Source organism: Canis lupus, chromosome 3 (assembly GCF_011100685.1).
Source record: "Canis lupus familiaris isolate Mischka breed German Shepherd chromosome 3, alternate assembly UU_Cfam_GSD_1.0, whole genome shotgun sequence".
In the NCBI taxonomy this organism is placed as follows: Eukaryota; Metazoa; Chordata; class Mammalia; order Carnivora; family Canidae; genus Canis; species Canis lupus.
In genome coordinates this window covers 37,649,831-37,672,284 of record NC_049224.1, presented here as the reverse complement: position 1 = coordinate 37,672,284, position 22,454 = coordinate 37,649,831, and the positions used below count along the sequence as shown (strand labels likewise).

The window sequence follows — 22,454 nt, the reverse complement described above, 5'->3', positions numbered from 1 at the left end:
GCTCTTTCAACATGTGCCTGTTGAATGGAATGGGGATTTAATTTCACTATTGAAAAAAATAACGCAGTGAGTCTCATCACAGCCAATATCCTTATACAATCTAGTAGTGAAATGAATGTTTATAATGCTTCAAACAGTTTCAACCTGAAGTTTGATACCACACCTTTATGTTTGTTTGTACAGTCCTCAGTAAGATTATCTACAGCATTAGCAACCATTCAAAGAACAAACCATTGATTAAAACCACATTGATTTAAGGCTCAATCAAGTAATATAGAGCCCCAAACTAAATGGTTAAATATATGAACTACTTATACTGACATCTATTATTTGATTCTCTCGTGACTATTAAATTGGTTCTTAGCGAATAAACTCTTTAAAGGCAAAATTCACCTCATTTGAGTTTTGACCCAGAAGTTCAACAACAATCACAAAGTCCACAGTCTTATTGGCAAACCTGAGATACAGTGTCTCTAAGTCACTATGCTCAAGGTTAAGAGCAATGCATATTCAATTTTTACATTTTACTGGAATTTTACATGTTCAATACATGATTTTAAATCTCTAGGTTTTCATTCCTCCAAACTGTCTGAAGACACAGTGTGCCACAGACTTAAGACTTCTGTTTCTCCCTCTATTTTCTTCAAACAGAAACATTTCTCAAGTGTCTACATGTTCTAGAAGGGGAATTTTTCGGAGGTGGCCACTTCTTCGGTAGAGTCCAATGCCATCAGGCCTCTGAAGCAAGGGGAGGGGGAAGAAAAAAAAGCTAAAACACAAGGTTCATCTGGTAAGTTTTACATTAACCATTACAAGCTGGATAGTATAAGAATGTGGCTTTTTTTGGCTCAAAAAGTCAGAGTCTTGGTGTGGAAACGAGTACTTGGCTGTCCCACCACAGCTTTCTCGCAGTGGGACTGTCAGGGAAGTCTTGACTGGGGAGTATGATCTGTTTACCTATCAGGCATAAACTTCCAGGCACTCAGTTCATTTTGGGCTTGTTCCAGGTTGTCTTTAGTCTGTTCTAGTTCACCTTTCATTTTGAGGAAAAACAAGTTGATCGCTGGGTCTACCATTGTTGATCTCAGTTGGGCAACACTAGGCTGCTGGACTTGCTTGAGGTACTGGATTTGAGTAGTACACTCTTGCACCTCTTGCTCCTTGGTTTCTAGTCGCATTACAAGGATGCTTTCCCTGCGAGCAGACTCTTGTTGTTGCTTTAGTTTTTCTTCAGACTCCCTTAACCCATCATTAGAATTAAGATCTGTGTACTTGCCCTCCAAAGCTTGGACATATGCTTCATATTGTTTCCACCTTAGAATGAACTCCTCTCGTGCCATAACTTTGATGTCTGTTTCACTCAGTCGAACCTTTTTTGGAAGAGGTTCCTCGTTGGTCACCTTGAATCCTCTCCAGATGGAGGCCGCGCCGGCGTCACCCAGTCACATAGGCTGAGGCTCCGCTGCCCGCTCGCCGCCCAGGCCGCCCTGGCCCCCGCGCTCCTCCTCTCGCCGCAGCACCCGCGCTCCCCCTAAATGTGCTTTTAATTATGCCATGCTTCATACTTATGTCAAGGAGGGGATAAATTTAGTTGCATAACTTCAGTTTAATAAGCCACTGGGGCATACAATTCACGTTAGAAAGCTATTCATAACATATGGCTAAAATAACCAAAAAGTTGATTCTTGGAGAAGTGCCCTCTGCTTACCTGGAAAAGTCGCTACACAAATTCCTAAAGCAGATCTAACCAGCATGCTCTCAACAGGTTCATTTTATAAAGGTGACTCTTGCAGCTATGGCACAGTCCTTCATAAAAGATGGTGGGAAAATGTTGCATTAATAATAAAGGTGGAATTAGTCCAATGGCTGCATTTTGTCTTTCTTTCCATTTCCTGCCTCTTTCTCCTGGCACTTTTTCTCACAGAAATTTACTCTCAGTGTTACATTCCATTTTCATGGCTGCATTTTCCTCTGGATATTAGTTTATGTGTTTTGCTATGGTTGCAATAAGCCCTACCCAACCGCAGCCCACATGTCCTCCTTGCAACTGCTGGCACACACAACAGAATGGCTTCTTCGCACAGCAGCACAAACACGGAAAGTATAACCTGTTCAGTCTCCTGAGAAAGGTTCCTCAACAGCATTTGGCTTGCCATGGTGGGCTCTTGAATGCAAGTTTCAAACCTGATTCATGATCCTGCTGGCTGCATAGACCTGGCCAAGTGGGTGACCTGTGTGAGTTTCTTTATATTTTGCCTTTCTGGATTGTTGTGAGGGTGAAATGAGGTCAACACAAAGGGCTCAGAGCAGAGGCCAGCACAGAAAGGATGGAACTTGATGATGCTCCCTCCCAGACTCATCATGGGCCACTTGTTCTTTGGGAACAGGATATTTTTCCCACCCACATCCTCTTTTATCCTCCAACATTCACATCTTGCTCCTTTGCCCAGCACATTCTTACCAGCTCTTCAGAATTCAACTTAAATACTACTTCTTCCAGGAAGCCCACCTGGCCTGCATAGACCAAGTCAGAGCAGCCTCTTGCCCTCTACCCTGAGTGTACCACTGACTCACCAGGGAGCAGACATTGCATCTGCCTTTCACCACTATCTTTTCAGCATGAAGCAGAACACACAGGCATAGCAAGTGCTCAACACACGTCTGCTGAATAAATTAAAAGTCATGGCTGGAACTGTCACCTTGGGAATCAGCTGTAGACAAGATACTGTTTGAGCGCTCTCAGAAAAAGAACTCAGGGCACAAGTCTCAGTCATGTGTGGAGGAAACAAAATCAGAAGAAGGGGAGACACCAGCAGGCTATTCAGACCCAGAGTATCTAGCAGAAGACTGAAAGCCACAGAGTGTGGAGATGGGCCAAAATGGAAAAGCTGATTGTGTTTCAGCAAGGGGGTATGACATCATAAAAATGCCAATTCTTTCAAAACTCATGCAAAACTGGAAGGCAATATCAATCAGAGTTCTAATGTCTTTTAGGGAATTGGATATAACTATTTTGAAGTGTGAAGTCAAGACTGGCCACTACTTGCTAATTATGGACACTGAATGATGGGCTCATGGGGGTTTAATATATTATTCTGTATACATATATAGATGTTCAATATTTTCCATAATTGTTAAAATATTTAAGTAAAATTAGGTTAGTAGCAAACAAAAAAGAGGCACTGTCCTAAACTCTTTATATTTATTAACACGTTTCTAATAGCAAACAAAAAAAATTAAGAATGCAATAAGGGAGGGTTTACTTCACCACAATGATGAGCTAGTCAATATATTATAAAAAAAAAATGTATGCCCAAAGTGGCATTTCGGTTCCCAGGGAAAAGAGTGGTCCATTTAATAAATGCCAGCTGGCAGAAAATATACTTATACCCCACCTCCATGCCTCCAGAACTAAATTCCAGATAAAGATATAAATGTTATACAGTTAAATGTAAACATATTACAAGAAAAAAAGCAGGAAAATTTTTGTATGACTTTGGCATGAGGAAGACCTTCCTAAGCAATGCAAGATATCCAGAGAAAATAGACAAAAATTAAAAAATATTTAACCAGATAAAGTTTTAAAATATGGCAGAAAAAAACAGTATAAAGAGTATATTAGTAGGCTTAGTAAAATAGTTGTAACATATGACCACAAAACACTAAAATTCCTATAAAGAACTGCTATACACTGTTAAGATAAAGACACACAGCGACCCAATGGAAACTCAGACAAAAGTCATGAATAGGCAGTTTACAGGGAATGAAATCCAGAAGGCCAATAATGCATAAAAAAGATATTTGCGTGAGCACTGGTCATGAAGAAACAATGAAAACTGCCAATGTAATATAATTTTCAGACAGACTGGCAAAAAACCTACTGATGACATCTGGAGTCAGAGGGACTATACAGAACTCTACACACCTCTGCATTTCTGGTGAGAATGTGAATTTTTTAAGCTCCTTTGAAAAAGTGATCTGAAAATATCAATTCAAATTCAAAATACAAGAGCTTAGTGATACCATATTGGGAAATATTTCTTACAGAAGTAAGTTAATACTATATTAGAAAGTATTCAGTGATATCATATTAGAATTTTTGAAGTGGCAAAAACTGGAGAAAACCAGAATGCTTCTCAATGAAGAATAACTGGATACACTGGATGTGCTCCTCTGTTAAAGAATTGAATCCAGTTTGATTTGTTGATCTGGAAGGACATCTTTGATGCACAGTTTACTGAGGAGAGGAAGCTTTGAAGTTACATGTATTGTATAGAATCATAGACATCTGGTTGTAAAAACAAGTACAAAAGACTATTCTGTACTTACAAATATGAGCACAGCTAGTAATGTCTATATACTATCTATTAGCTAAGAAAAGTATAAATTGGGGGATATTATTAACATTTTAAAATGCTTTTTCATCTTTTCACTGACTATAAAAACTTCTATTGCTTTTGTAACAAAAATTAATCAAGAACATTTTTTGTAAAAGGTGACATTTTGCCAGGGAACCCAAGGGGGTGGAGGGAAGAATTTCAAGGAAAGGATAAGTGGTTATCTAAGAGCCAATAAAGATTGAGCCTCAGGAGATTTGGATAAGCCTGGGTACCCTAGAAATAAGCACAGAAACCAGTGGGGGTGTGGCTGGGGACTTGGGGCAAATGTTGAATTCCATGGGTCAGAGGCCTCTGCTGTGACTATTTCCTATCTTGGTAACTTTACATCCTAATTGTAAAGGGGAAGGGAAATGAATTTGGTTGACGATGAAGACCTGAGCATTCATTCAGTTTGAATGGAGGCAAGGGAGGATATCAAGCCCACTCCTATCCCCTCCCAGCCCGGCAGTCTGTCACAATTTCAGAGAATCCTGGAAGCATTCCTATAGAACAACACAGTGAGTCCAACAACTTCAACAATCTGAGAGGATGATGGGAAAACTAGCAAGTATCAAGCTTTCCCGGGAGGAAAGGACCAGCGACCACCTGCTGGTTGGGGCTGTTATCAAGGTGCATGTATGTCCACCCTGGGGCCCATCTTTGTCCGTGATATAAAGCATGTGAACCCTGAAATCCAGGAAGAAACAGAAAGCATAATCACAAAATAATTTTGTTTTCTGGGACAGTACGCAGAGGACCACTGCTGCCAATGGGTGGCATGTGGACCATGCGGACTGACCCTGCTTCAGAGAGGGCCAGAGAGGGCACAGGTGTGATGCTGTAGGTATCAGGCAGCTGCACACCTGCATACTTATACCTCTAGGCTCTGAAAGTCTGGAAATGGACTTGAAATGGAAGTGCAAGAAGCCTCCCTAGGTTTAAGACTATTCAAATTGTTCCTCTGACATGGATTTTACACTTCTATTGATATCTCCACAGCTCCCTTAAATCACTCCTATACTATTACCATGCTCTCACAAATGACACATTGACTCTGATCAAAGGCTCTGTGTAGTGGTCTCTAGGGAAGCTGCAGACCACTTTCCACTGGGTGGGGGACTTGCAAAAACACACATTTCCGAGGAGCAGCCCAGACTTCAGAGGGGAACTTCTGAGTGTGGTGTCCTTAAATGTCTGTTTTTACAAGTATGTGAAGTATTTTCATCCCGCTCATATTGGATCATGTCTTTGGAAACCAACTTGATCATACTGACAAGTTCCTGAAACCAAAGTAGGAACCTGACAAACACCTGCACTTGGCTGATTTCCATAAAAAAGACAATTAGAAGTCCAATGTCTTTTAGTCATTCACTGTTGTCAGTCTAACGTTTAGAATTCTGGACTCAGTTTCCCATAAAACTGAATTTTCACCCATGCCTGACCCCTTCCTCAAACAAACAAAACACCCCCCAAAACACATACACAAAAACCTCCAAACAAATTAAATGGAGTATATTACAAGTGTTCAGAGGTCACTGTAAATTCCAGGAGGAAGACAGTAACATATCATTTTAGACTTTGATTTGTCAAATATGCATGTTGCCATTTCTATGGAAAAATGAAAGCAAGAAACAAAAGGGGATATGATTTTCAAACAACCGTAAGGGAAAACATGCAATTCCTACATTTGTTCATGGATATCCTTTGAGTTTGTACCATGAGCCAGTCCCTATTTGAGGAGCTTGAGAAGCAGGCAGAAACCCCTCATGAAGTTTCTTTTCTAAGAGAGGCAGAGAAACAAACACATGACACCATAATCAGGGCACTGCATAGGATGGCAGAAGGTGACTAATTGATAGGACAGAGACGAGAACAGGGTCAAGGGTAGGAGGAGGGCTGAGGGTGTGATGAGGACATGTTACATTGGGTGGGCATGGCTCACCTCACTGAGAAAGTGATTCTGGATCAAGGATGTGGAAAGGGTACGCAGATGAACTGGGTACAAGGCCAGGGTGAGAACAGTTCCCCCTAAGAGAGGCTGGAGGGGCCCTGCCCTGTCAGAGGAACTGCAGATGGACAGGTGAGTCTGGAGTACACAGAGCGAGGGTGGTGGTCTGAACTGAGGCCCATGTAATGTGAGGAGAGCAAGCCTCACAGGCCATAAGGGTCCCTCTGAGCACCATGCCACTCACGGCTTCCACCGTGTGAGCAGGAGCCAAGACACAGGCTTTGGAGCGAGGCAAGGTATGATGGAGCTTCCAAGCTAAGAGGCTTGCTCTGGCTGCTGTTTGGTGAGCAGATGGTCGGGGGGAGGTGGGAAGTGGGAGGAAGGAGAAAGGAGAAAGATACGTCAGGAGGCCACTGCTTTATCCAGAGGAAGCAGGAGAATGGTCTGGGTGAGGTGGCAGCAGTGGGGGTGGTGAGAATTGGCTGAACTCTTGATATATTTTGAAAATCGATTTTAAAAAGAATCTAAAGAAGGCAATAAACAAGAAGTGGGGAGCAGATGTGAAACAAGGAGAATGTACCAAATGAGATGGGTAGATTTAAACCTATATGTGTCACTAATTAAATTAAATGTAAAGACACCAGATGCTCCTGTTAAAGGCAATAAATTGGCAGACTGAATGTAAGAATTCAACAATACGCTCTTTATAAAAGACATCTAAAAGATAAAGATACAGAAAGGATAAAAATTGGAAAAGTAAGAAGTGTACTATGCAGATTACAATCACCAGAGAACTAGCATGGCTATGTTTGTAGCAAACAGAGTAGATTTGGGGATAAAAAGCATTAACTAGCGATGAAGAAAATTGCTTCATAATGATATAATCAGACACAATAAGTGTAGGCACATAAAGATCTGAACATACTACTGACAATGTTTACCTAAAGGACACATAGGATTATACTCCCAAGAGCTGCAGAATACAATGTGGAATCTTTACAGAATATTTATCATATTTTAGGACATAGAGAAAATCACAAAGAAGTTCAAAGGATGAAATCACACAATGTTCTCTGAACATACAACAATTAAATTAGACAGATAACTAGCAAATCCCCATACAGTTAGGACATTTAACACACATTTCTAAGTAACCCATAAGATTTACTTGAAATTAATACAGGACATTGGGGTGGCAGTCGGCGAGGCATAGAAAACACAAGACTGGACACAACTTGATAATTATGGAAGCTGGGTGATGAGTACTTGGGGATTCACTATACTGTTCTGTGTACACTTTAGATATTTATTTTTTCCATAGTTAAATGTTCAAAAATGTAAGCAAAATAAAGTCAGTAAAACAATCTCTAGGGAAAATGCAATGACCCAAGAGTGAAAGAAATCACAACTGAAATAATAAAATATTATGAACTTAATGATAATAAAAAACTCCATATCAAAATTTGTGGGATATAGTAAAAGCAATAGTTAAAGGGAGTTTTGTTGCTTTGGGGAGCCTGGGTAGCTCAGTCAGTTAAGCATCTGCCTTATGCTTAGGACATGTTTCCAGGGTTTTGGGATCTGCTCCCTGCTCAGCGGGGAGTCTGCTTCTCCCTCTGCCACTCCCCCCACATCCTCTCTCGCTTTCTCTCTCAAATAAATATGTTTTAAAAAGGGAGTTTTGTTGTTTTCAATGTATATATAAAAAAAGTAAGAAAGACCAAATGTTCATGAGTCAAGCAACCATTTCAATAAGCTAAAAAAAAAAAAATCAGCAAAATAAACACAAAGAAATTAGAGGGAAGAGAATAATCAAGATCAGAAATGCATAAAACAAAAGCAAACAGATGGTAGGTAGGATCTATCATTAGTGTTATGAAAAGAATAATACTACTGATAAACCTTTAATATGAATACTTATGCAGACTGTCAAATACAGACAAAATGGACAAATTCTAAAAAGAAAGATAAAACTCAACAAAATTGACTTTAAATAATAGAAAACATGAATAGTTCCAAAACTGTTAAACAAATCAATACACAAATGTTTTTCTCCTAAAAAAAGGACCTCCAAGCCCACGTAGTTTCCTCAAAAAAATGAAGAAGTAACCTAGTCTTATAAAATCTAATCCAAAATCTAATCCAGGGTACAGAATAAGGGTACAATCCTCAATTCATGTTATGAAGCTGGCACATAATCTTGGTATAAAAGTGTGGCAAGGGTGGTAAGAGGGGAAAGAAAGAAAAATATATGGCAATTTCAGCCACAAAGATTGATGATATACACATATTATATAATATATCATGACAAACTTGGTTTTATCACAGGAATGGATGTATGGTTTACTATTACAAAACTCATCACATCAACAGATTAAAGAAGAAAAATAAATCAAATGATCATATTTCAATACATGCATGCAGAAAAAAATTTTAAAAATTTAAGATTTTATAAAATTTAGAAGGAGATTTCTTTAACCTGATAAAACGTTCCTTACAAAGAAAAAAAACAGCATATTATTCATATTTGTAAAATGTCAAAAGCTTTTCTTACCACAGTGAGAAGATTAGATCCAAACATATAAATAATTAAATTACATGCTAATAGCCTACATTCAAGCAGCACATACAGCATTTATTTCAGTTGGAAGTCAGATATTGTCACACTACGTTAAAAAAAGCAAGACCCAACCCTATGCTATCTATAAGACACTCATTTTAAATATGAAGACACAGGCTGCTTGAAAGTAAAAAAGGTGGAAAAATATATACCATGCAAATTGTAAGCACAAGGAAGCTGGATATATTACTATCAGAAAAAATAGATTTCAAGCCAAAAATGTATTACTGGTGACGAACACTTCATTATGATGAAAAATATCAATTTACCAAGAAGACATGACAAAGACAAATATGTATAAATATATAACTTCAATACATATAAAGTAAACTATAAGAGTAAAGAAGATATAGAGATATAGGCAAATCTACAATCCTAATTGATGGTTTAATATCTTGTTCTCAAGGAATTGCTAGAGCCACCAGGTTAAAAAAAATAGTAGTAAGGATATCTATACTTGAACAACAGCATCAACGAAAATTACTCAGCTGTCATTTACAGAACACTTCATCTCAAAAACTGTAGAATATCAATTCTTTTCAAGTGCGAAAGAGCATTTGTCTCTTGGTGAATAGGCCATATGCTGAGTCACAAGACCTGTCTTCATAAAACTCAAAATGCTGAAATGCTACAGAGTATGTTCTATGACAATAGGATTGATTTGGCAATCATTACCAATAAGGTATCAAAAATTCTCAAATATTTGGAAACCATGTAACACATGTGTAACTAACTAATGTATCAGAGGAAATCACAAGTAAAGTTAGATAACCTTCCAAACTGGAAGATAAGACATAACTTATCAAGATGGGACAAATGAGACATCACAGGGAAATGAGAAAACACTTCATATCTGAAGATACTGAAAACAGATCAGAAATGTTGATGCAGGAAAACTGCTTAAGTAAAATTTATGGTATTAAATGCATGTAAGAAAGGAGCAAATGCTTAAAATCAATGATCTAGGTTTTCACCCTGAGTATCTTTTATAAGCCATAAACAAATCAACACCAAAATAAGTAGAAGAAAGGAAACTACAAAGAGATAAAATAGTAAAAAAGAAAATAAAAGAAATAAGAATTATGGAAACTAAAATTTGGTCCCTTGGTAAGATTGATAAATATGTAGCAAGATTTATGGGGAAGAGAAAGAGGAAATAAAAGAGAGGAGAGGACCTCAGTTTCTGGAGACATAAAAAGGATAACAATGAAATAACTATGTACATTATAATAAATTAGGAAATTTGGATGAAATGGACACATTTCTTTAAAGACACAACTTAACTAAATGAGATATGAGATGAAATAGAAAATCTGAAAAGTATGTTTTGTTCTGAATCTGTATCTGTTAAGGGAATTGTATTCATTGTGCAAACATTACTTAAAAAGAAAGACACAAATGATTTCACTTAAAATTTTACCAAACATTTAAGGAAGGAATAATATTAACCTTATACAAAATCTAAAAATAGGAAAAAAATGTGAATACTTCCAAACTTGTCGTATAAGGCCAACCAAAATTAGAGAAGGCTATTAAAAAGAAATTACCCATCAGTAACCATCATGAACACAGGCATAATCATTCATAACAAACTACGAGTTGAATCCATCAACACATAAAAAAGAATTATGACCAAGTAGGGTATATTCCATACACACAAGGTTGGGTTAACATTTAACATTCAAGAACCATTCAATATTATTCACCATAGTGACAGAAAAAAAAAAGAAAGAAACGGGTGACTAAATTCAACAGGTATTACAATTTTTTAAGGAAAAAATCCTGCAATCTTGGAATTAAGAAAAACTCCTCATTGGATACAGTAAATTTCTATAAAAAATTTTATTTTTTTTTCGGTGGGCTTAACATGGGGCTTGAACTCATGACCCTGATGACCCTGTGATCAAGACTTGAGCTGAGATCAAGAGTTAGTTGCTCAACTGACTGAATCTCCCAGGTGCCCCACACAGCCAGTCTTTTTTTTTTAAATTTTTATTTATTTATGATAGTCACACAGAGAGAGAGAGAGAGGCAGAGACACAGGCAGAGGGAGAAGCAGGCTCCATGCACCGGGAGCCCAACGTGGGATTCAATCCCAGGTCTCCGGGATCGCGCCCTGGGCCAAAGGCAGGCGCTAAACCGCTGCGTCACCCAGGGATCCCCAGTCTTAATACTTGTATAGGAGATCCGAGCCAGTGCAATAAGGGAAAGAAGTTAGAAAGGTAAAAGCAGCAGTTTTTTTATTTGCAGATAACATGAATGTCAGTGTAGAAAATTCTAAATCTTTACAACTAATAAGTGCACTTAGAAAGACTGTAAGTTACCAGGTTGATATATAAAAAATCATTTGTATTTCTATATATTTGCAGCAAACAGTTGGAAAGTAAAATTAAAAGAAAGAAATTTACAATGGCTTTGAAAAACATGAAGTAATACGGAATAAGTTTGACAAAAGATGTCAAGACTTTCTACACTGAAATGCAAAACTTGGCTGAGAGAAGTTAGAGGAGACATAAATAAATGAAGAGATATACACTGTTTGTGAATTCAACAGGTCAATATTGTAAGTCAGTTCTTCCAAAATTGGTCTATAGATTCAATAAGATTCTATTAAAAAATTCTAGCAGGCCTTTTTGTAGAAACTGACAAAATGATTCTAAAAATTAAATGAAAATGCATTTGACCCACAATATCTAAAATTGTCTTGATAAAGAATAGAGAATAGAAATCTTACAAAACCTCAAGAGTTACTATAAAGCTACAATTGTAAAGACAGTTGATGATGTATGAAGATAAATATGTAAATCAATGGGACCAAATAGAGTCCAGAAACAGACTCAAAACATGCCAAGGCAATTCAGAGGTGGAGGGAAAGACATCACAGATAATGCTGGAAAGAGCTGCATTCTCATACAGAAAAAAAATGAACCTCACTAATACCACAAATGAAAATTAATTCATTTTCACTAAACTAAACATTAAAGTTTAGAAACTAAACTAGACCACACAACTAAACATTAAAGCTATAAAGTGTTTAGAATAAAACAACCTAGGGGGAGGTAAAGATATCTTAGGACATAGAAAGCAATAATCATAAAAGAAAAAAATCAGTATATTAGACTTTCTCAAAATTCAAAAACTTCAACTCATCAGAAAGCAACTCATCTGTTTAGAAAACAGACAAATCATGACCAGGAAACATGTTCCTAATACATATACCTGACAAATGACTTATCTACATAATCTTTTAAAAAAACTTTTATGACAATAATGAAAGGACAAACAACCCATTGTTTTTTCAATTGTTCTGCCAAGTGAAATGAATCCAATAAACCTTTCTGATCACCTACTAAGGACATGGCACTGTGCAATGGAGGGTGGAGTTACAGAGACTATATATTATCACTTTCTTTTCTTAAAGGGTTAATCTCTCAGGAACTCTGATGGGGATACTTAAAAAAAAAGTGGGATATTATGGGGAAAAAGCCATATTTTTATTTAAAAATGCCTTGTTTTTTGCAACTTTTCATTTTACTTTGTTCCTTTTTTAAATTGAAGTATAGTTGACATACAATGTTACATTATTTCAGGTGTACAACAGAGCTATTTAACAATTCTGTTATGCCATGCTCACCACAAATGTAACTACCATCTGTCACCACACAATGCTATTTCAATACAATTGACTATATTCCCTATGCTGTACTTTTCAGCCTCATGATTTATTAATTCCATAACAAGAAGCCTATACCTCTTCACTCTCCTTTACCTCTTAACAACCCAATTTTATTTTTATAGGTATATATATATATATATTTTTTAATTGAAGTTTGATTTGTCAACATATAGTATAACACCTAGTGCTCATCCCATCAAGTCCCCCTTCAGTGCCTGTCACCCAGTCACCTCATCCCCCCGCTCACCTCCCCTTCCACTACCCCTTGTTCACTTCCCAGAGTTTTCTCTCATGTTTTGTCCCCTTTACTACCCCTTGTTCACTTCCATGAGTTTTCTGTCATGTTTTGTCACACTCTTTGATTTTTTTCCACTCATTTTTTTTTAAGAAGCAAAAGATTGGAAAAGGAGCTTCAAAGGAAGATTTAAAAATGGCCAATAAGTGCATGAAAAAGTGCTCAATATATTTAATTATCAGGAAAATGAAAATTAAAACCACAAGTAGATATCACTTGATACCTACCAGAATGGCTAAAATTAAAAAGTGTGACAACATCAAATGTTGGCAAGGATGTGTAATATACAGAACTCTTTTATAATGCTGGAAGCAGCACAAAAATAATGAAACTAATTTGGTAAAATATATGATAGCTTTCCATAAAGCTAAGCAAACACCAACCCTATGACCCAGTAGTTCCACTTCCAGGTATTTATCCAAGAAAAATGAAAATGTGTCTACATAAAGACTTGTATAAGAATGATCAAAACAACGTTATTCACAATATCTCAAAGCTGAAAACAGCATATCTGATGCCCATCAATAAGAGAACAATCTATTTTGGTATATTTTTACAGTGAAATACTTATTATTCAGCAATAAAAAGGAATGAACTATGGATACAAGAAGCCTCATGGATGAATCTCACAGAAGCTGGAAACAAGAGAAATCCGAGTGTATATAGTTTCTTTTACAAGAAGTTTTAGGTTTGGCAAAATGAATCTATAGCAAAAAATTTTAGAAAAATGGTTGCCTCTGGGAGGTATTGACGGGGGCAGAGAACAATGAAGCTTTCTGGGGCGATGGAAAATTTCTCTATCTCGATAGAGGTGTCATTTACATAGGTATATCCCTTTGTCAGAATTTTTTGAGTTATGCAATTAAAATGTACATTTTACTAATGTAAATTTAACTAAAAAATACTCCCATACAAATAATGAACTATATATAGTTTACTCTTTTCCTTTGGTACTAAATAATTCTGGTACCACTTTCCGTATATTCTAGATTGAGCAAATGAGTAAATATATGAAAGGTATTGAAAGCAGGATGTCTTACTATTGGTAAAAGGAGTTACAAATATGGAACCTACAAGGCAAACTGGAGTTGATATATCAATATAAACTCTAATATCCCTGACATATGTATAGTTTATATATATCTGCTTCTGCATTCATTCTGTTGTTTGGGTTGAAATACATGGAGAAAACCCAGCCTTATAGGGATATGCAGTTGGAAAAGGGAATAATTAAATAGTTTTTTCAAATAATTATGGGATATTCTTTTTTGATACTTCACCAAAACTTGACAAGGAAAGCTGCTTCAAGGTGGGTTGCAGAGTGGAATCTGAAACCACATCAGGGAACATTCTGTACTCAGTCTAATATCCATTGGTCTGGTTTACATTTAGAATGAATCTTTTATCAACGCATGATTTTGTTATATCACACATTACTCATAAGGAGAATATGGTTTGGTTGAGTTATAAAGCTTTTCTAAATACTGACATATTTCATTACATAATATCAAAAAATTCATATTCACTAGTATCACTAGTATCTTGGTAGTAAACACTACCAAGAATTTAAGTACTGTGAAGCTGTTTAGGTTGCATTTTTGAAAATTCTAACATTGACTTTGTTTTTTTTTTTTTTAATTTATTTTTTATTGGTGTTCAATTTACTAACATACAGAATAACCCCCAGTGCCCGTCACCCATTCACTCCCACCCCCCACCCTTCTCCCCTTCCACCACCCCTAGTTCGTTTCCCAGAGTTAGCAGTCTTTACGTTCTGTCTCCCTTTCTGATATTTCCCACACATTTCTTCTCCCTTCCCTTATATTCCCTTTCACTATTATTTATATTCCCCAAATGAATGAAAACATACAATGTTTGTCCTTCACCGACTGACTTACTTCACTCAGCATAATACCCTCCAGTTCCATCCACGTTGAAGCAAATGATGGGTATTTGTCATTTCTAATAGCTGAGTAATATTCCATTGTATACATACACCACATCTTCTTTATCCATTCATCTTTCGTTGGACACCGAGGCTCCTTCCACAGTTTGGCTATCATGGCCATTGCTGCTATAAACATCGGGGTGCAGGTGTCCCGGCGTTTCATTGCATTTGTATCTTTGGGGTAAATCCCCAACAGTGCAATTGCTGGGTCGTAGGGCAGGTATATTTTTAACTGTTTGAGGAACCTCCACACAGTTTTCCAGAGTGGCTGCCCCAGTTCACATTCCCACCAACAGTGTAAGAGGGTTCCCTTTTCTCCGCATCCTCTCCAACATTTCTAACATTGACTTTGAAGCTCAATTTTATCACTGACAACAAATATTAATTGTTTTCCTTGAAGTGACTGTCTCGCTTCATCATTTTTGAGAAAATATCAGCCAAATAACAAAGTTTAAGTAAACATTGTCACTCATTCTTTCAGGTAAAAACTGTGCTCCATGGAAATAGTGGCTATAACTCAGCTTACAACTCAAAACAACTGCATTGTGCTTTGTCTCAGACCATCATTATATGCAGCAGTATTCAGAATATTAAAATGAATATTTAAGAAATGAAACAGATGAACATAGTGGAAAAGAAGGAAAAATAAAACAACAGAGGGGGTGGCAAACCATAAGAGACTTTTAATGACAGAGAAAAAACTGAGGGTTGATGGAGAGCAGTGGGTAGGAGATGGACTGGATTGGTGATTGGCATTAAGGAGAGCACTTGTTCTGTTGAGTATGCTCAATAGAGCATATCCTGAGTATGTTGGGTGTTATATGTAAGTGATGTTATATGTTAACTAACTTGAATTTAAGTTTAAAAAAAGATTGTATTTAAGGATCTATGTTTAATAAAATTAACAATTTTTACTGTTTCACTAGGGACATTTCTAAAGGAAATTAGCATTTATTTTTATGCAAAATGATAAAAAATACAATAATTACTGGAATGTTTTGATGCCATTGGTTTGATTTGTGTTTCTAGTTGTTTTATCACAAGTGAAAATGATGTTTTAACTGAAATGCTTCTCGATCTTACCAATTGTCATGTGTGGACTGAGGTCTGTCCCCAGGTGAATCAGTAACCGTCTGACAGCCAAGGAGCAAGGTGGCTGGGGGTGCGACAGGGCTGGTGTGGTCTGCTGGGCATGAAGATCTGCTGCTTAGTCAAAGGAGGTCATGGTGACATGAACCATCTGTAGAGTCAGATCACAGCAGGAGCGCAAGGAGAGGACTCCAGGCCTCATCTCCAGTGGCGAGGGTGCTGGGGATGAGCAGGCCCTGCTGCTTTCCCCTTCTTCTGCTTCATTCACTGCCCAGGAAGCTAGTTGTGTTTGTGCCCAGGTAAGGGCCTGAGGATGCCTGCTTTCAACCACTAAACCTCTGACCAAGGGCCTCATGGTGACTCTGTGCCTTTTTTTTTTTTTTTTTTAAACACAGGAGAACTCTCTTTTACAGTTTACTTTTTTCCTTTTTTTTTTTTTTTTTTTTTTTAATATTTATTCGAGATAGAGGCAGAGACACAGGCAGAGGGAGAATCAGACTCCTTGTGGGAAGCCCAATGCGAGACTTGATCCCTGGATCCCAGCATCATGACCTGAGCCAAAGGCAGATGCTCAATCACTGAGCCACCCAGGTATCCCTACCTTTTTCCTTTTTTATAGTTTTATGTTTTACTATCACTTTCCATCATTATTTTATCTCCCTCTTTAACTGTTAAATTGGGAACATAAAGTTCCAATGCAAACAAAGCTATGAGGATAATCAATTCCTTAATTAAGGCCCTTTATCCCCTTCTCAGGTGCTTCCAGGGCCCTGGAAGTACCTTAAAAAGTATTGCCACTGTGATTTCAGAGAAAGCTGTAAAAGTGGTACTGATAACAAAGGTCACACTCCTTGTTCACATGACAATCCATGGGCCTCAGTTCTCCATCTACCAAAGTGATCACAGGTCAGAGTGACAGAGCAGGATGCTCTCTCATGTCCTTCACTCGGTCCCTTCTGAAGACATGATTACATTAAACCCCATTAAACCCAACACACATGTACACTCCATTTTTATTAATCCTGAACCAGCCAGAGCTCTAGAATACCCTGGGATGTCCTACGAAAGATAAATGAATTCAACAAGATTGGTTCAAGTTTACCAAATTGGAGATTTTGACAAACCCTCTGGCTCTATGCAGCAGCTACTGCAGGCCTAACTATGAATCAGTACCCCTCTTGCTTCTAAGAAGGGTATGCAAAAGAAACTAGAAACTAGCCTTTGACTCAGGGTGTGGTTCCGGAGTCCCAGGATTGAGTCCCACTTCGGGCTCCCCTCAAGGAGCATGCTTCTCCCTCTGCCTGTGTCTCTGCCTCTCTCTGTGTCTCTCATTAATAAATAAATAAAATTTTAAAAAAAGAAAGTAGTAGAGACAATATGCTGGATACATGGAAGTCACTGCTATTATTCCATGTTATAGAAATGATGGTAAGATACTATTCTTGTCCTTAAAGCAGACTTTTCCAGCTTCCCTCAAGGAACTCTGTAGGGGCACATGGTGGCTCAGTTGGTTAAGCATCTGCCTTTTGCTCAGGTCATGATGTCAGGGTCCTGGGATTAAGCCACACTTCGGGCTCCCTGCTCAGTGGGCAGTCTGTTTCTCCCTCTACCCCTCCCCCCTCCAACTTGTCTGCTCTCTCTCACTCATTATTTCTCAAATAAATAAATCTTTAAAACAAAAACAAAAACAAAAAGGAACAACTGTAATGCCAGGACAGGGGGGAGACTGAGCAGAGACAGCAGATAAGGGTATGTATTGCATGAAAGTTCTTTACCCTTCACACCTGTCCATATGAACCTAACCTCACTGCAGTATTATATTGACTCTCATACCCCCATCTCCTGCTCCTGTCTAGGGCAGAAGCAAATCTCATAAATGTCCCATTTCCAGCACTGTCCCAGGGGCTGAACTGCTGGGATTCTTAAATTGCAGCAAATATGGTCAGGGTTGTAATTCTCCCATGCCAAAGCCTGGACAAGTGATTTAACTTCTACTTCTGGAAATTAAGGATAGAAATTTCCCCTTCCTTACAGGGTTTCCAAAGAGATGACGATATATGTGAATATGTCAAGGGTGCCTGGCACAGAGGAAGGGTGTGACAGAGGTTAGACCTTACTGCATCACTTGTAGTGCTACTACCCCTGCTGCCAGGGGAACACGATGGTCCAGGGAACATGCAATGTTATTTCATATAACCTCAGGGATACACACAAATGTGAGACAGAAATATACTAACCAACAATGTAGGAAGGAATTTGGGAAACCAGCCTCTAGGACATTATTGGCTTATTGTAACACTTTCCTTGGAATTCTACCTTGTATTCTGATCTTGAAAAGACAGTCTCTACCCCAAGGCATAAATCTAAAGTACTACGAAATGTCAATTCAGTTTCTAAGTGTACTTAGGGGTCACTGTAATCTGGGCAAAATATTATTTACATGATAAATTAGAATTTAATGAGGAAGATCTTTAAGCTAATTCTGTAGAATGCTCTGAACCATTATGAAATAAAGACATACCTTATGAAATAAATGTGAGAATGCAGATCAGTTTCCACAAATACTGCTGACCTACTGATGGTCTTTAGGACAGACGAGGCAAGCACTGCACCTGACCCCAAAGCAATGGTCAGATTCTAACTGGAAGTAATTGCAAACATACATGCTACCAAGGGGTTTGAAGCATTTTAATAGAATCTACAAAAATTGTCTTTGATTTTTATTTTATATGAATCCCAAAAGGCAGGTTTTGTATAATTTTGATGTTGGCAAATTATCAAAATGGATTGAGGGCCCTAAAAGGTCATGCTGTGAAGTTCAAAAACTATTTCAAGATAGCAATTTCTTCAATCTATCTAGAAATGTGTGAACAGGAGAGTATAATTTGGGTAAAGACATATACTGTCATGTTTGTCATACAAAACAAAACAAAACAAAACAAAACAAAACCCACAAAAGAAAACCAGCAAATAACAGCTCCTTTCCTGCCTAAGTATGCTATCACCTCCCTCTGAACACATGGCCAGGGATTTCCTATGCAGGTCAGGAAATTCAGATGGTCTAACTCTTCACTGACTTCCATAGGACCTGGGTCTTTTACCAATCTGGGCCTCCAACCCTTGTGAATTAGTAGGTATAACCAAACAAACTCTATAACAAACCCATCCCTCCTTGAAAGTCTCTCTTATGACTGTATTTTTATAAGCATCCTGTATCTGTACCAAAACTGTGTTCCCCTCCATGATAGGAGAATGCTGCTCAAAGCAGAAGGCAGACATGTGGTTATTTATAAAGACTAGAGATTTCCCTAGAACATCACACAACTAATATTCTCTAAAAATATACAGCAATCAACAATTCACCTAGAGTTGAGGGAGTTTTCTTGAATCAGTTCAAGCCTTCCCTCTGAGCTCCAGACCTGACACTAACTGCTTCTTTGACATCTCCATCTGGATGAAGCATAGCTACCTCAACCTTGGCATGACCCTGATAGAAATAATCAAATCCCCTCCCAAACCCTGTCCAGTGTTCCCTGTATAGAAAAAGTGGCAAAGCCCTCCCCAAAAGGCTTCTGGATGAACAACGGAATTATCCGGGGAAACTTTTAGAAGTTCTGGGCTTCATCTTCAGTGACTTTTATGTAATTAGTTTGGGATGTTGTCTTGGCATTGAGATTTCTTTAAAAGCTGTCCCTTCCTAGGGCCAAGAATCACTGTTCTAGATATTTTTTTTTAAGATTTCATTTATTTATTCATGAGAGACACAGGGAGAAAGAAGCAGAAACATAGGCTGAGGGAGAAAAAGGCTCCCCTTGGGAAGCCTGATGTGGGACTTGATCCCAGGACCCTGGAAGTGCACCCTGAGCCAAAGGCAGATGCTCAACCACTGAGCCATCCAGGTCCCCCTTATGCTCAACCACTGAGCCACCCAGGTGCCTCTTTTCTAGATATTTTAAATTCCCAATACTCTACTGAGTCTATTCCTCCTTCAATGACCCTTCAATCTTAGAAATGAATGTGGTGTCATTAGGGGCTGTGTAATCTGGTAGCTCCGCCTCTCCAGCTCCAAAGAGGTCATCCAGAACTAAAGGCTCTCCTGTTAGTGGTTATGAATTCTGTCTGCATATTCAAATCATCTGTGCCCTTTAGAAGACAATGATACTCAGAGATTCCGAGTCTATGGGATGAGAACCCACTGAGACATTTTTAAAAAGTTGTCTAGGATATTATCATGTACAGCCAGAATTAAATATCACTTATTTAGTAGGTTGGCATCTATCCCAAAGAGAATCACTAATTTCTGTGAGGTATCCCATAGCCACATGTGCCCCTGTGTCACCTCTCAGAACCTCCATTTTGCTGATTATGTCACTTCTCATACTTCATCCTCCTCTTTGGGTCCTTGCTTGTCTAATTGCCAGGTCTAACAGACTATGGCTCAACATAAGCCCATGCTTTTTCATATGATTAATGCTTAGCACATCCTCTCCTCCACTCCACTCCACTCATTCTGCACTTGTACCAAAGCCTCTAAACATTGTTGGTAAGAAATCTTAATACTGATGACTAGACTCCCTTCAAATTTATGCCAGATAAGCACTCAAAACCTCCAAACTGTTATATTTCCTTAGAAATTTCACTTTCTCATTCTCCAAGATGACTATTTCATATTAGCCCACTCCTCTCAAATCTCCAAAAACATCTCTTCTTTCAGGTTCATCTGGTGATGTTGCCACCTAATCCACGCAATGGTCTATGGAGAACCTTTTGATCTTCTCATCATCAACTATTGAGCTTTTGTATCCTCATTCTTCACTTTCCTCTTACATTACCTCCCTCTGTATGCTACCTTCTTCACCTACCAAAAATTACTAAGAGATGAAATTCCTCCAATTATCCTATTTCCACTGCATCATCAATTTCCCCTTCTATATCTGCTTGTTTTCAAATTTCTCATCCTGAAGACAGACTTAATATCTTTCTCCAGCTCCCTCTTATTTTTCTGCTCTCTTTTGCAGCAACAACCTTTGAAGATTTATATGTATTCTGTCACCAAATACTTAACTCTTCACCCTTCATTTTGTAAAGATGTTTGCACTGGGAATAGAATTTTAGATTTGCAGGTATTTGCTTGAACACACTGAAGTTATTTCTCCATGGTCTAACTCCCAGGGATGTTATTCAAAGACATCCCATGTTCATGGATCAGAACATTATTATTATTAAGATGGCAATGGTTACCAAATGGTGACCAGATTCAGTGCAGTTCCCCATAAAAATCCCCGCTGGCTTTTTGCAGAAAATGATAAGCAGATCCTAAGGTTAATATGGAAATTCAAGGAACTAAGAATAGCCAAAACAACATTCACAAAAAGAGGACTCCTATTTCCTGATTTCAAAATGTACTGCAAATCTAAAATAATTAAGATAGTGTGATATTTTCATAAAGCCTTACGTTTATGGTCAACTACTTTTTGAAAAGTTTGTTAAGACAATTCTGTGAGGGGAAAAAGTCTTTTCAACAAATGATGCCTGGTTAACTGGATATCAACTTTCAAAGGAATATAGTTGGATGCTTATCACATACCATACACAAAAATTAACTCAAAATAGATCACAGATTTCCTACAAGTAAGAGCTAATACTATAAAACTCTTTGAAATAAACATGAGTGAATATTTGTGATTTTGGGTTAGGCAGTAGTTTTTTAGGTACAATACCAAAATTATCAAGCAACATATCAAAAATAGATAAATTGAATTCTTCAAAACAAAAATCATCTTTGACTCAAAGGACACTATAAAGTATATGGAAAGCCCACAGAATGGAAGAATTTTTGCAAGTGGAAGATATTTTCAAATCATATATCTGATAAAAGGTTTATATCCAGAATATATAAACACCCTTGCAAATCAGTTATAAAAAGACAAATCACCAATAAAAATATAGCAAAGGATTTGAATGGTCACTTCCCTCAAAAATGTATACACATGGTCAATAATCATGTGAATACAACATGCTCGAGGTCATTAGTCATTAAGGAAATGCAAATTAAAACTCCAATAAGAAAACACTTCACACTTACTAGGATATTTATAATAAAAAGATGTGATAACAAGAATTGACAAGAATGTGGAGAAACTGAAACCCTCACATACTACTGGTGGGAATGTAACATGATACAGCCACTTAGAAGAATAGCAATTTCTCAAAAGGTTAAAGGTAGAGTTGCCAAATGAAGTAGCAATTCTACTTTTAGTTATATACCTAAGAGAAATGAAAACATTTGTATATGAATTTTCATAGCAGTATTAATCATAGCCAAAAAGTAGAAACATTCAAATGTTCATCAATTGATTAATAGAGAACTATGTGGTATCCATACAATGGAATATTATTTGTAATAACAAGGAATAAAGTGTTGATACCTGCTACAACATAAATGAACCCTGAATATATTATTCCAAGTGAAATAAGCTAGTCACAAAAGATACTATCT

The 22,454-nt window shown here is 37.6% G+C and overlaps 2 protein-coding genes across 3 annotated transcripts in view; both read right to left on the bottom strand.

Moving 5' to 3' along the window:
* Window positions 1-22,454, bottom strand: part of OTUD7A (OTU deubiquitinase 7A) — a 386,951-nt gene that overhangs the window by 246,135 nt on the left and 118,362 nt on the right. The window lies entirely within an intron of this gene.
* On the bottom strand, window positions 138-2,156 carry LOC607384 (pre-mRNA-splicing regulator WTAP-like). Its single transcript, XM_038533682.1, has 3 exons — window positions 2,018-2,156; window positions 958-1,408; window positions 138-738 (listed from the first exon to the last, which is right to left on the bottom strand). Exons 1-3 carry the CDS (start codon window positions 2,154-2,156, stop codon window positions 678-680), a joined length of 651 nt encoding a protein of 216 aa, XP_038389610.1. The 3' UTR covers window positions 138-677.